The sequence below is a fragment of the Lates calcarifer genome, linkage group LG9 (genome assembly GCF_001640805.2).
Source record: "Lates calcarifer isolate ASB-BC8 linkage group LG9, TLL_Latcal_v3, whole genome shotgun sequence".
NCBI lineage: Eukaryota > Metazoa > Chordata > Actinopteri > Centropomidae > Lates > Lates calcarifer.
Window position 1 is genome coordinate 11209711 of NC_066841.1, and position 14662 is coordinate 11224372.

General features: G+C 40.6%; 1 protein-coding gene and 1 long non-coding RNA gene across 2 annotated transcripts; one reads left to right on the forward strand and one right to left on the reverse strand.

Annotated features, from left to right (window-relative positions):
- Positions 1-11: 11 nt before the first annotated feature.
- rab14l (RAB14, member RAS oncogene family, like) lies at positions 12-12884 on the reverse strand. The gene is made up of 8 exons (XM_018685197.2): positions 12803-12884; positions 7686-7744; positions 6451-6504; positions 5524-5701; positions 4532-4598; positions 3222-3309; positions 2709-2739; positions 12-2603 (listed from the first exon to the last, which is right to left on the reverse strand). Exons 2-8 carry the CDS (start codon positions 7735-7737, stop codon positions 2426-2428), a joined length of 648 nt encoding a protein of 215 aa, XP_018540713.1. The 5' UTR covers positions 7738-7744; positions 12803-12884; the 3' UTR covers positions 12-2425.
- LOC127142808 (uncharacterized) lies at positions 7656-14138 on the forward strand. Its single transcript, XR_007813875.1, has 3 exons — positions 7656-7746; positions 12806-13014; positions 13447-14138. It is a non-coding gene; the product is annotated as an uncharacterized LOC127142808 (long non-coding RNA).
- The last annotated feature ends 524 nt before the right edge of the window (positions 14139-14662 follow it).

The following is a 14662-nucleotide window of genomic DNA, read 5'->3' on the forward strand; positions in this document are numbered from 1 at the left end:
AGACTCACAGCAACAGGTTATGAATAATTTATTTTTTCTGTCTAGAGTATTTTGTCATTAAAATCAAAATGTCAACATTTTAAAATCATATACACGCAAGAACGCATTTAAATGTTAGCACAGCTCCTTAAAAATTTATACATATGTACGTTTTTTTTGTTTTTTTTTTTTACTTGTGGACAGACAAAAGCAGGAAGTGGTCACTCAGACTGCAAAGAGGTGGGACACAGGAAAAAGGAAGACCCAGCCCACCAACTTCCCACAATAACAAACCAATCCCCACTCCCCAAAAAAAGTTAAGACAGCGATGCAGGCCCTTCCCACGCGGAGGAGCTAATGATGGGGTGGGTGGGAGGGGGGAAAAAAAAAAAAAAAAAAGAGAATATAAACATAAAAGTGCCCCATACTCCACTCCATACAGAAATGAGAGGAATCAAAACTTTGCAGACATAAATACTAGTTTGCACATCATCTCAATCCACTTCCTCTCCCCTCAACCAATCGGTTTAGTAGTGTGCAGAGGGGGTGGTTGGGGGGGGTGTGTTTAGGTGTCTGTCCTTTACATACATTTATTAATAGAAACTATGTTACAGAATTTCCCAAGCATGAATTACAGGCAACCCACTAGCACATCAACTGTACAGATCTTGGCAGAGCCAGCAAATAAACTTCTAAATCCCAAGTAGCAAGGTCATCACCAATAGTTAGGAAGCAATATATACAGCTGTCCAATCAGGGAATCACTATGATACAGAAAAATTGTACTAAAAAAACATAATTGGATTTCATCTTGTTTTTTGGGTGGGGGCATGCTGCTTGATGTATTATATAAGAGTAACAACTGTCCAAATGAACAGATCAGCTCTTCAGTGCAGCTACACTTGAAATAAAGAAGTGTTAGTTTTCACATCTGAATAGTCAAGGTGTGGGCTTCAGACCATGCTGCTGATGCTCGACTATTTGATTTTCTGACCATGTGAGCCACCACTCGCGAGTTTTACGTTATTCTCCAGTAAAATGCAATAATTATTCTAAAAAGAGTTGATTTATTGAGTCAGGGGGTGAGTCCAACTGCAGTGTGAAGAGCAAGTGCAGCAAAACTATAAAGATTAAAGAGTAATAACATATTAATTATAATAAGGCAACAAACAATGACAAAGAAAATGCTGGTAAAGACAGAATCTGTTGATATGACCCGGAGGGGGAGGTGGGGGGGAGTTCTGGGGGTCAAGACGGGTGAGGAGAAGGAGAGCTGGTGCAAATAAACTGATGTGAATGAATCTTTCCATCAAAAACAGAAAAGCCATGTTTGTTTTTTTGTAGATTTTTTTTTCTTGTTTTTGTTTAAAGTGTCAAACAGAAACCCCCATCCAACTTCTTAACACACAGACACTCACAAACACACACAGACAAACTGGAAAACACCCAATATTCTTTCCTATGATATCTCACAGGAGCAACTGAGGAAATCACCCACAAGGAATTTGTGGGTGATTGCTGGTTTCCTAAATGTTTTCCTATCTCTCTCCTGAGAACATCTGGGGCGAAAGAGTTCGCTTTAACGCCGAGCAGAATTAAAAGCCGTGGAGCAGGAGGTTGAAATCCTGCTGGAAAAGCTCACTCGGCTACACATTCTCTGACAACGCACTTGAGAGCTTCTACCTGTGTGACTGCGTGTTATTACTACTTTGTTGCCTTCGCTGCCCGATCCCACGAGAATGAAATGAGATATCGCACCTGCCTGTCCCGATAAAATGCTGGATTGGTAAAACCATGCAGGAGAGGCGTAAGGAGACTGGGAATATAATTTAGATCTGATTCATACAGAATCAATCAGTGGTGGATGAAACTTAATGCAGTGTTTACATGTCATATATAGCTATAAAACCAAACATAAAAAACAGTCTCGGTTTATCATTATCATATGAACATTACATCTATCTAAAGTGTCAGTAACCCGTGTGATGCGTTGATGGTGTCTACAATACTATACGGGGGAGAAGGGACTAGACTGAATGGTGCAAGAGGAGCGGAGGGGAGTGAGAGAGGAGCGTTATGGGACGACGACACACTTGACAGAATTTAAAGAGGAGGAGTGAGACAGTGACAGAGGGAGACAGACGGGCAGAGAGGAGGAAGAGGAGGAAGAGGAGGAGGGGAGAGATGTAGCCCACACACAGCCCAGCTCAGTCTGGCCCAAGTCAATATCCGTCCCCCGGTTCCTTCCCTCCGCAGCCCTGCTCTCATGCAACTCCTGGTGCAGTGAGGGTGAATGAACGTACGGAGGTGAAGGAATGGATGGAAAGGTGGAGGGGTGGAGGGGGTGGGGGGTGCTGGTTGAGGGAGGGCAGGCAGGACAGATGGAGGGAGAGAGAGAGACAGACAGAGAAAGGGAGGGTGGAGGGGGGGGGTGTTTGCTTGGTCATTAGCAGCCGCAGCCTTCCCTCTGGGGCTGTGGTTCGCTGGTTAGCCGGCCGCCCTGGGGGGCTGAGGGCTTGTGCTGGACCCCCGACTCGGCGGCGTTCAGGTCCAGGCTACCATCTTGGATGTTCTGGTAGATCTTCTTAGCAGCTTCCAGGAAGGCGTCCTCAACGTTTTCACCTCTGAGAACAGAACATAAACACAAACGTGAGAAAGCAGGTAAATGGGAGCTTAAGAAATTCAGCAAAGGGATGTTTCATGTTCTGCAGTGACTGACACAGACTTACGTTTTTGCACTAGCTTCGAGAAACAACAGACCTGAGAAACATAAAACAGACACGATGACGGAGTCAGTAAAACATTGTTCCAAACTCACATACCTCAAATACCAAACCCTCATTTACCCCATCTTTCAATTAACATCTGCTCACTTAATCTTTCCCCAAGTCACCCTCTCCTAGTTTCTGTCTCAGCAATATAAATATAAAACAATGTTAATCTTCACTTTTGTCTGTTGAAATCAGCTACAAGGGCTTTCATTATAAACACTCCAAAAAAAACACAGAGCCTAAATCTCATTTTAATTCTAAATATTTGGACATTTTGTTGGTATTCCTGTGATTGGTGTTTTGTTGAAACTGAGGATGGAACAGTCAGCGACTTTTGGATGATTATTAACATCTTCAAGAGTTGAAGGAAGACAGATGAACAGCGTGGTGAAACGTAAAAAGAAAGCATTTCCTCCATGTAAAACCCTCTTTCCTTCCTGTCTCCCCAACAAGCACGGGTCTGTGTCTCACCGTTCTCCTCGGCAAACTGCTTCGCCTCCTCGTACGTGACGTCCCTCTGGGCCTCCAGGTCTGCTTTGTTTCCTATGAGAATGATCACCTGAGAGGAGAGACACAGGAAGAGGAAGAGTGAGACAGTGTGGCCTCTACAGGGAGAAATCTGCTTTATAAACCTACTAGAAATAAGAGAGCCAAAGACAGCATAGGAAGACCTAAATCAACTATTACACCATTGACTTGTCTGTTAAGAAATCGATAGAGAGATACACTGAGGAACTGACTCCCCCACACGAGCACAGTATCCAGTGCCCCTAGCAACTGTGATGTAATTAGACCTGTAATATACTGGTGTAATGTAATGGGCTTTCTTACAGCAGAGCGACAGACTCCTCTCCACTGGAACTGCTGAATGCTCAACCTAAAATCACTCAAATACTGCTGACTTGAGACTGATGTTTACATTTCTAACAGGTTTTTAGAAGCTTTTGCTACATAACAACAGTCTTGCATAACACTTTTCATTCAGTTGACAACTACTGTGTCAGTCAGAGAGTCACATAAAATGCTCATTATGTTCCCATCTCAGGCAAAAGCAGCAAAAATAAAAATCACTTGCAAATGTTGACAACTACGGCTCAAGCCATGACTGGCCTGCAGCAGTGCCACCACGTGGTCGCTATAAGATACTTCAGCAAAAACAGCAATGATCAAGAGAAAAGCTTTAGCGGTTGGTTTTACCGTCACTGGAAGAAAATGTTTACATAAACACTACTCCGAAATTGTAGAGAGCAGATAACAGAGAGATTGAAATAAAAACTCATCATTAAAACAATATTCATAACACTGTACAGTTTGCCTTGTGGGTTTATGCGTCCATAAAATGAGCAAAAGAAAATATAGTTCCACAAGAAACTTATTCATTTTCATAACAAATAGTGATATAGAAATAAACATGTTGTTTTAACTCTAAGATTTTTTTTTTTTTTTTTTTAATTTGAAATGGAAGCGACATGTTGCAGAAACCCACTTCTCTGAAGGAACACAGTGCTCAGTAAACGAGAATGGTATGATTTAGAGCTAATCATATTTACAAAGAAATCCAATTTAAGAAATGGACAGGGCCTCAAACAGCCTCAGAGGAGAGGGAGAACAACACAGGGGGAGAGGAAATAAAGCAGCAGAAGTGGTGTACTTGAAAGAAATAAGAAGGATGATGCAGGAGAAAAGAAAACTGTACAGCAGAAGACAATATACAGAGAGCAGAGGGTATATCAGAATAATTCCAGAGTGAAAAATATAAAGATGTTAATGTGTGTTCTTACAGTATTGGGGTTGGTGAGGTTTCTAGCGTCAGTCAGCCAGCTGCTGAGGTGGTTGTACGTGCTTCTCCTGCGTGACATCAACAGAGTGACAGAGGTTACTATGGCGACAAGCAAAGACTTAACATCGTGCCATCCCCAAGGAGGGGTCAGAAAAGAGTCGGCAGCTGCCGCAGAACAGGGACAGTTTAACAACGAGAGTGGGACAACATCATTACAGCTTCCTCTGTCTAACTGACAACACTGTAACAGGTCATTTCTGTTTTTTGTTGCAAGTTACAGCCCCAACTTTAATTTCTATTTTCCAATGAATGCACCATTTTCAACATTACAGTTAGATCCTAACGACAACCACCATAAAAAGTAACAGAGGATCTGGTCCAGATGTGCAAATGAATTCTATCTATTCTAAAGTGTTACTGGACACGGTGTACCCACAAAAGTGGACTGGACCATTTAAAACTTGATCTACATAATACCAAAAAAACCCACCCTTTAATTACAGGATATGGATAAGATATTATCAGATATGTGTTCAAAGCAAACACGCATGACACAACCAACATTCATCTTTGTCTCCCATTTTTTGTCCATTAGCACAAATGTGGGCAGCCAAATTAACAGAAATGTAAGCAATTCATATGAATTTTTCCAGCTAAGTGCTGTTTCTGGGACCCTAGGGACCCTTACTGGATTTGGGTGGGGTGTGGACAGACATTCCACATGATTGGGATGTGTTTATTTGTCATACCACTGATACCATCTAACAGTCTGGGCAAGAAGGTTGGACACAAGCTGTAAACCTGTTCGTGTTTGTTCAGGAGTGAGTCTGTGGGGGTGAGCTGCAGTCAGCTTCCTCTTACATACGTGTTTTTTTTTTTTAAAGTAGAGTTAGTTATTGCATACTCTTTGTGTGAAAGCTTTGGTGTGAAGTGGAGGTTGTGTAGTAAATGTGTATCTCCCATACACATTAACGCAAAGCAAGCATCCTGTACCTGGTGATGTCGTAGACCATGAGCGCTCCTGCGGCTCCGCGGTAGTAGGAGCGGGTGACAGCCCTAAAGCGCTCTTGTCCCGCTGTGTCCCAGATCTGCAGCTTGATCTTCTGCCCGCTCACCTCGATGATTCTTGTACCAAACTCCACACCAATCGTATGGGGGCAGTCTGCCATGACTGTGGGGCAGAAGTGAGACTACTGTGAATTCAATTCTTGCGTCAGTTGTGATTTACTGTTACTTCTTTTGCACACCCTCAATGTTCATCCATCTTTGCTCAAATTTCATTATGTCGAAAATGTTCCATCTATTTCTGTGGCAATCTTTTGTAATCACCTTATATTTCAATTTAAATTCTTTTAGTATTGTTACCATTTTTTGTTATAATTACCAGAGATTTTAACAGAAAATCAAGTCAAGTTAGTCTCTCTCTCACTCTCTCACTCACACACACACACACACCTCATCTCCATTGTAGGCCAGCAGCAGGTGCATCAATAATTAATCAGTCATTATACTCACAGTAAATAGAAAGTATCAATGCCCAGAAAGCAGCAAATGCCTTTAAACTGACACTGAAAACCTTTTCTAAACCCGTTTGTGTGTGTTTGTGTTTGTGTGTGCATGCGCGCATGCATGCAGGATGTGATCACGGGCGACTCAATGAGGAACACAGCATCTGGCTTGTTAATAGTAGCGCCGAACAAAACAGAGCTGAATGGTGATGGGAGGCTGCAGCTGACTCACGCACAGAAGAAGAGTCTCACTGCTGAGCTCACACTTGACTTCTATGCACTGACTTCCGCTGGCATACAAAGAAATCTAAAGTGATTTAGGCACCGCAGTTGAACCTGGCAACCTTGCATACACTGAGGCACAAACACACACACAAAGATGAAAAGGAGTCAAAATCAGGGCAGCACTTACATTTCTTTTCTGTGAACTGGTGAAGCAAACATGACTTCCCTACCCCCATGTCCCCTGTGAAGAGAGAGAGAGGGAGAGAAACTCAGGTCAACCAAGGAAATAACAGAAGAACAATTCTCTATTCAAGCCTGCAGTGTTGCCCCCATGCATGATGGAGCAGCCCCTCTGTGACAGTCGGAGACAATGTTTAAAATTTAATGTGGAGCAGTGGGAGGCTGACAGAAAAGACTATGATATGTTTATAAGCATTTTGACACCAGCAGTATGTTTGTTGTGTGCCTTGGTTCTGTTTGAGCAATCATCTATGATCTGAGATGAATCCTTCATTTGCAGCTTAACAAAAACAATGCTGCGAGCAAATGAAATCAATCAAATTCATCTGTTTTAGGGCTGGGTAATACTGACAAAGTATTTTTGACTGAATATCTTGATATTTAAAATGAGCAAATATTTTGGATGTGACATTAGGTGTTTTCAGTGTTTCGCACAAGAAATTGCTGAGAAACACCATATAGCAACAAGGTAGAGGCATTCACTGTTTATTTTACTCATCAAAACAATCAAAAGAAGCTTAGAAAATTGTATGCAGCTCTGACATACACAATCATGAGATCTTAAAAACTTTCACTGTTCCAAACAAACAGTTAAAGTTTCCTTCTCTGTTCTGGGGGGGGGGGGCATCAGCATAAAGTAAAGTAGCGAGCCATCCCTCTGGGCTGCTCTTACACACATCCGCTTAACCTTTGAGACAGGGGTGTAACAGATTAGACTGAGGAGGATGATAAATAGCCCAGAGATGTAGGCGTATGTACATGTATATGTGTAAATGTATGCACAAGTAATAGCAGCTACGCATTTACTACAGGGCCTATCGTTAAGAAACATTTTGGCAAAAGTGAAGCATAATTCTAAAAGGCGTGAGGCATTAAAAATTCATTACACATTAGCAATGTCTGCTAAACTGTTCATTGTTTAGTACGGCATTAAAGTATTAGCAGTTGATTTTGAAAACAGGGAGCTAAAATATATATAATGAGATTATATGAGATTATGTATTACAAAATATCAGTGGACTAAGAGTCATAGGATTTCTTTGACTAATGCATACCGTATATAAAAAACAATAAGATTCAGGTGATCATTCTTTGGACTGTCTGTCTTTGGATGGTCTCTGGCTGTCTCTGGCTCCCACAAGTTCATCAAGGTTGCTACAGAGGCTGGCATTAATCACTTACCGATAATGATGTATTTGAAAATGTAGGAGTAGTTGTACGGTGCAGTGGCCATTGTGGCTCTGTAAAAGAGAAAAGTTGAGCAAAGTTTAGGCATTTAAACTGTCAGGGAAGACAATCTGCAGTTTTTCAACTTTAAAGTAATGCAAGTGAGCGCAATAATTTAATGTGAATTACAATGCTTTTAAAAAAAGTTTATTCTTTTTCTTGCAATCAGTGAGTAGCACTAGAACTCATTGCTGACCACATTTATTCTGCATGCTGGGCTACTTCCTCCTAATTAAAGTTTTCTCTGCATGAATAAAGTACACAAAATCTTATGCATAGCGACAAATGTCTTATCAAGACAAAAACATATACTAGAGGATACAGATAATAAACAAATAAAAACACAAGTACACACTTGTTTTTAAACTGGTCATGTAAGGGTCACTGTTAGTCTCTGAAGCCGTAATCCTATCAGACCATAGGGACCATAACAATGTGAGGACAGAGAGGGCCAGATCACTGAACACGAAAGTACAGCAATAAAAACAGTACATGTCCATAGGCTTGTGAATGAACGTATCAAATCACATGCATTATGCAAACAATCCAGTTACATCATTTAAGTAACTACCACATTATAGTTTGCAATCATAAATGACCTGACTATAAATGCAGGGTTCATCAACAGATCATCAAGATCATTCCTCCTGAAGTCCTATACTGCAACAGCCGAGACTGTACAAATAACCAAAAATGAAACTGAAGACAAATACTTTTTCAGCTTCTTAGGAAACTATGAGGTGCTATGACTACACTTCCTCTAGATCCAAAATTTCTGCTGGCATAAATAAATGCAGAAAACAACAGGCTTAGTCATATAGTTTTAAGAGTTTGGTGACGAGTGACAACCTGGCTGACAGTAAGTCTCCAAAATGTGAACATATCCTTAACACTGTCAATCTGACACCTACAAACTTATCATACTCATCAGCAAACATAAACATATGCACAGATTTGTTCTAAGTGATCACACTTGTCTCTTTGTAGTGACAAATTCTATGTTGATATTACACTTCTCAATTTGAGGAATACCATCCATTAGTTAACTGCTGTAGCACGACAGAAACAATACTCCAAAATGTACATTTCTATCCAACATCACTTGATTTGACACTCTGAAGCGTCCACCCCTACACCTAGCCCAAACTGACTCAGGGGATGCAGAGCCACAATGTATGAGCTATCATTAAAGCCACAGCTGGCTACACATTCAATGATTATGATTATGAGTCCAAAGCTCACGCCACCTTTTACATGCTGTGACAATTTCCAACAATACTGCTTATAATGTCTGTCTAACTACGTCTTAATTACAGGGTTTGTTTTTCTTCAGCTCATAATAATCTAAAAACCAAACCACCATTGGTCTGCATCTGAATTTAAAAAAATAAAAAAATCCAGGTCCATTAATAATGTGACACACGTTCAGTAAATATACTGTCTGCAGTGTATTTGCCTGCTATATCCTCACTTTTGACGCTAATGAAGAACTATTAGCGGTATCCTAGTTACAACAACCAGAGGTAGGCATGTAGACAAGTGAGGTGGACTCAACAGCACTAACCACGTCACCCTGCTGTCTCCACCGCAATACGGTGACTCTGGCTAATTCTGATGGCACTGGACACAGCCTGTCCACGCGCAAACAGCGTGGCACTTACATATACACAAGAACACCTCCAGCATCATAGGCTCAGAGCTAAAAATAGTACTGACACCTATCTGATATCCACTGATGCTCCATTGCTCACACTCAACTCACAACACATACGCAAAGGAAAAGCCGTGGAATTTACCACACATCACCACTACTAGTAAATCACAAGAGTGCTGATTCATACAAATTTACTGGCTAAACAGCCAGGGGAGAACTTGCTCAGATTTGTTCATAAATAAATGACCTGCTCCATGTATGACATCAATGAAGCTACTTGAGAAAGCTGCCATTTTTCCTTATGATTTACATTTCCTGACATCAGGGCTATTTAGTTGTGCTGCGTAAATGCTGCTTCAAAATTCTGTATCGAGGTGCTGCTCTACAGGGTAATCGCTGTAGAGAAGTAAATAATTCAGGCATAACAATCAGAAGCATAACCATTCAGCAGCCTGATGGTTTCTATGTACCTGGAAAAGATAGTCTGCCTTAAACCAGTGCTCTTCTCTGATCTGAAGCTCTGTGAAAACTGTGCTACAGTTAAAGCAGTTCCTGGAAACTAAAATCACCGTGCGACATCAGAGCCCAGTGCTAGTGTTATACTCATACTTCTGCATCTGCAGTTCAATGACCATGCTTGACAGCCAGATTAATGCTGACACAGCCAGAATAAATGTGGATGTCGTGTGATAAGAGAAACTAAGAGAGACCCAAAAGAAATAGAGCAAACTGGTAAAAAGAAAAAAAAAAACTTTAGAAAAAAGGATGAAACCAACTGATAAAATGAGTAGACTTCAAGCAGCACAAGGAAATAGGGAGTGAAATAAAGAGGATAATAGATACTAATTCATTAGACAGGAAACGAAGGGGGCCTGCAAGGCTACGTAGCTGAGGTTAATTCAGGTCGATGTCATCTAAACCTTTACATTAATAGAAACCTTGGGTCAGGTACCCTCATGGTGGCACATGCCTACACTCACACTGACTCCAGCTACAACCCTCTGAAGAAAACACTGAAAATCTGATGCCTTAAATATCATGACAAAAGAGCCTACTTATGTGCTAAAATAGATTAAATAAAAATAAATCAGATGATAAAATTAAAGAGTTCAAAGTATGTTTAAAAATTTCAAATTTCTGGGCACAAATATGACTTAAAACAGCAGAAGCTGCTGAATGTCTTGAAACTATGTAAATGACTTGCGGGGCTACCAGAGCAGGCTGTAACTGTGTTTTTGTTGGTGGCCTCAGAAAAGACTTGGCTCACACTTGCAGTCCTCCATAAACTGCAACTTGACCTGACATTTGGAAAGTACTCAGGCTAACACAAACTAGCTAAAAGCAGCCTGTACAAAGTAATAATGACGACAGCAAACTTGCTATCACAAGCTTGTTTACACTACAAAGCTACTTGTGTTGATTTCGAGGATGACAGTGGTATACATTTTATTTTTCCTATCGCCCAATGCATTCATTCTCGTTCCACTTGGTCTGATTGATATGACTGAAGGAAGTCCCTGAAATTCCACTGAAAAGGTCCCATGCACTGATCAGGTGCCCAAAGTGAAACACAGTCTATAAACAAATCATTTGCAATTATACCATCAATGTCCTTCAAAATCCTGAAATAACTTTTCAGGGCTTTTTTCTACACTGCCTCCTGTCACATGACCATCATGTGGCATCTCTATCCCAAGTGTGACAGTTTTAAGTAATTCAGAGGGTAAGCTGTTACAGAAAGTATTCACAGTCAGACACAAAATGTGATTCAGTTGTGAAACTCAACCTCTTTTTGTGCTCATTACGTAGAAATAAACCCAATGAGTATCTATCAAGGAGAAGGCAAGTCAAGCCCATGTGACCAGACTGCAGCATCAGCACTTCTCCCTTACTTACTCCTCATCTAACTGAATCTTTCTCCAGAGACACGCTGTCAAAGCCTTTCCTCTGCTCAACAGTTACTTCCTGTAGAGGGGAGGATGCATGACTTATGTGTATCTCAAATCTGGGCTCTCCGAAAACCATGACACATATATAGTCACAGTGCCTCCATGATGTTCAGGCCCACTATTCAAATCATGTGACTCCTTTCAAGCCCTAAAAACAATATAATGAGATCATCACTACCGCTAACAGGCAAGCCAGAGCACAGCATCACAGTGCGTACAAATTGGATTTATGGTGATTTACAACATTTATATGATGGAAATCAGTACAAAAGAACAACAAGTAACGTTGGTGTGCTTCAGATCAAGCCTGCAAATACACAGAGTACTGGCACAAGGAACACAAATGATGCAGCATTTTATGGTGGATAATTGTAGAACTGTCCAAATGTGGAACACCTTCAGACATCAATGGTCTACTTGGTAGCCAAATCACGTTCTGAAATTGTACACATCTGCTGTTAGGAAAAAAATAGAGCTAAAGAGGAGGCTAACATACTGTTGGCTAAGAAATTAGCAGTGGACGTTATGTTCAGCGCTGCACTACAGATGATCATGATATTAACAGCACTTGCAAACAAGAAAGCAGAATTAAAAGAGGCGGTCAGCACACGTACCAAAATCCAAACAAACCGTACTGGAGTGTCTCACGTTAACTCTTTAATTTGACACTGTAACGTCACGCCTGCTGCCCGACGACGGTGGCTAGCTTATCTTAACAACCGGCATAATGACAGCGTCGGTTTGGTTAATTTTCTGCTGTTGAGTTAGCATACAAAAGGCTAGTAACGTGACTAAGCAGGGAAGGAAATAGAACCTGACATTTACTTGGCTGATCAGCAAGATGATCGTGCCTGATAAATACCACGGCCCTATATTAGCTGTTTTGACAGCTAAGTTTGCGTTAGCTGCTTACCTGCTTGCTGACAGCAATGGTTGTATCTTGACAACAAATCACATAAATCGCAACACGTAAGTCGGATACCACTGTCAGCATACAGCCAATCGATTAAATGTCGTGTGATTAGTTTAACCAGGTAAGAAAACCAATTTCGCTTCGGCATAATTTTACAAAAAACACCATATACCAAACTAACGACAGCTAGCGATAGCATGCTAGTTCGCCAGCTAGCTGCGATGGTTGGATTATGGTAGAAACGTAGCTTCGTTAGCTTGTCAACCTATGTTTAGTCATTGCTGAAGAAGTCCCCTTTTCGCCAACAATACTAATCTATAACACTTCAACAAGTAATATCCCCTGTTCTTACAAGCTAACGATAAATACCAACCTAGTATTAGCCATCTGTTGGCTAGCTTTGTTAGCTTTCCAATTAGCTGACTCCTGACAAACCCAGGCTGGCTAAACTGTTTCAGCTGTTTCACACTTAAAATATCAATGTCCCAACGTTTATTACACACTATGTACCTGTGTGTATGAGTGCGTTTAAGTATTGTCCATTTTCTGTCCTTACCAGAAAATGAAGTCTTTTGAGCTGTGAGTTCTTGAGCTGCTCAGAGGAGGTTTGCAGGTTATCCTGGCTCAAGTATGATCAGTCTATCCAAGATGGCTGGTCGCGGCACAGGGTTTCCTCCACCGTGTACAATGGGCTTCTGGGACAAAGAGCATCGTATGCGGCGGTTTGCGGTGTGCACCCTTTCAAGGAAGGCAACCTCACCTGCGCAGGTGTATTCATGCATACTGTACTGCTATATAGTATTTAATACTGATTAAGTGTCATGTCAGATAATGAAATCATCACATAGGGGAAATCATGAGATACAAGACTAAGTGTTAAGGGGTGCCTGTTTGACCTGACTGAGCACCCTAGGCTACTTATACATACCTTGAAAGACCTTTGTCAGACTACATGCAATACTGTTACACCATCACCTTCACATTCAACAAAACTGCATCAAATATATATATATATATATATATATATATAATATATATATATATATATATTTATATATATATATATATATTAACCATCAATAAAATAATTTCAATGAGTTGACACGGGAAACCAATTTAGCTAATTATATTTTCTTATTTATATTGCAGTCCTGTCTTCAGCAATAACATCTTTAGCTGTTTCTGAAAACCTTTTTGTAGGTTTTTGTAGTCTTCCCAGTCTCATCAGGAGATCACTTGAAATACGCCTTTGAAGGGAAGCTCTCCAAGTACACAGGACTGGTCAGCACCTCTCTGCAGGCCGGATGGAGAACGAAGGTGTTTCCAAGTGGAAGTTGGATGCTTGAGATTTGCATCCCATTCTTTGGCTTGAGCATTCAGAAACTTGGGCATTGAGGGGGAGGGAGGGGGAGGAGAGTACCACCACAGTACCATCGGTGTGATCAGAGAGAGCTTCAAGATGGCCTTGATCAAAAAGAGGAGAGCCATGTGGACTCCATCTGGGGTCTGATCAGTCCCAGCTGGGTCACCTGGAGGAGGGTGTGTGATGTTGAAAGAACCAAAACACTTGATGATTCAAGGAACATCACTGATGACGTGTTCAGAGGCATAAGTGGATGTAGGTACACAGTGTGACAGGTATGGGTATAATATACAGTATGTTTTCTATATGAGGATTTGTTATATACAGAACAAATAGTGTAAGTACATGGTACTTAGCAAATGGTACTAAATTAGTAAAGAGCCTCTGTGCAATAGCCTTTTTAACATTTCAAATGTCTGCTGCTATCTTATATGACCATGATATATCAGCCTACTGTGAATGTTGTAGGTCTGTTTTATTCAATTTAGTGTAAAAAATAATAATTTTAAAAATGTTATTTTTCAATTCATTCCATGTCAGCTTTACATATTTTCATATGTGCATGAAAAAACTCCTACTATTTAACACAGTTGAATTAACTCAAATGAAATTACGTGAATCACAAGTATATTTAGTTTTCTCTGATCATGTGTGGTATGTGACATTCATGGTGTTTCTTGGAAGAAAGAAGAAATTACAAGAGTTCAAAGCATTTTTCTTTTGAAAAATATGAAATATTTTAATACAGCAGTTCACAACATTACATGCTTTCACTGTACAATATTTCGTACAATTATACATAGAACCACATGCAGTGTGCTTTCCCAAGCTCAGCCTGGAGAACTGGATGGCAAACTAAAAAAATATCTTTTCATTTAGCAAAGTAAATAGCCTGTGACTTTAAAAGAACATAGCGCACTCAAACACTTGATGTTGGGAAAGATAATGAACTCCTTGACAGTGAAAAGGGATTTGTGTCTTACAGTACAAGTGGATCTAAGCCTTTATAAAAATGAAGTCTGTGTGTCTTGGCTTTTCTGAGAGCTTTTTATG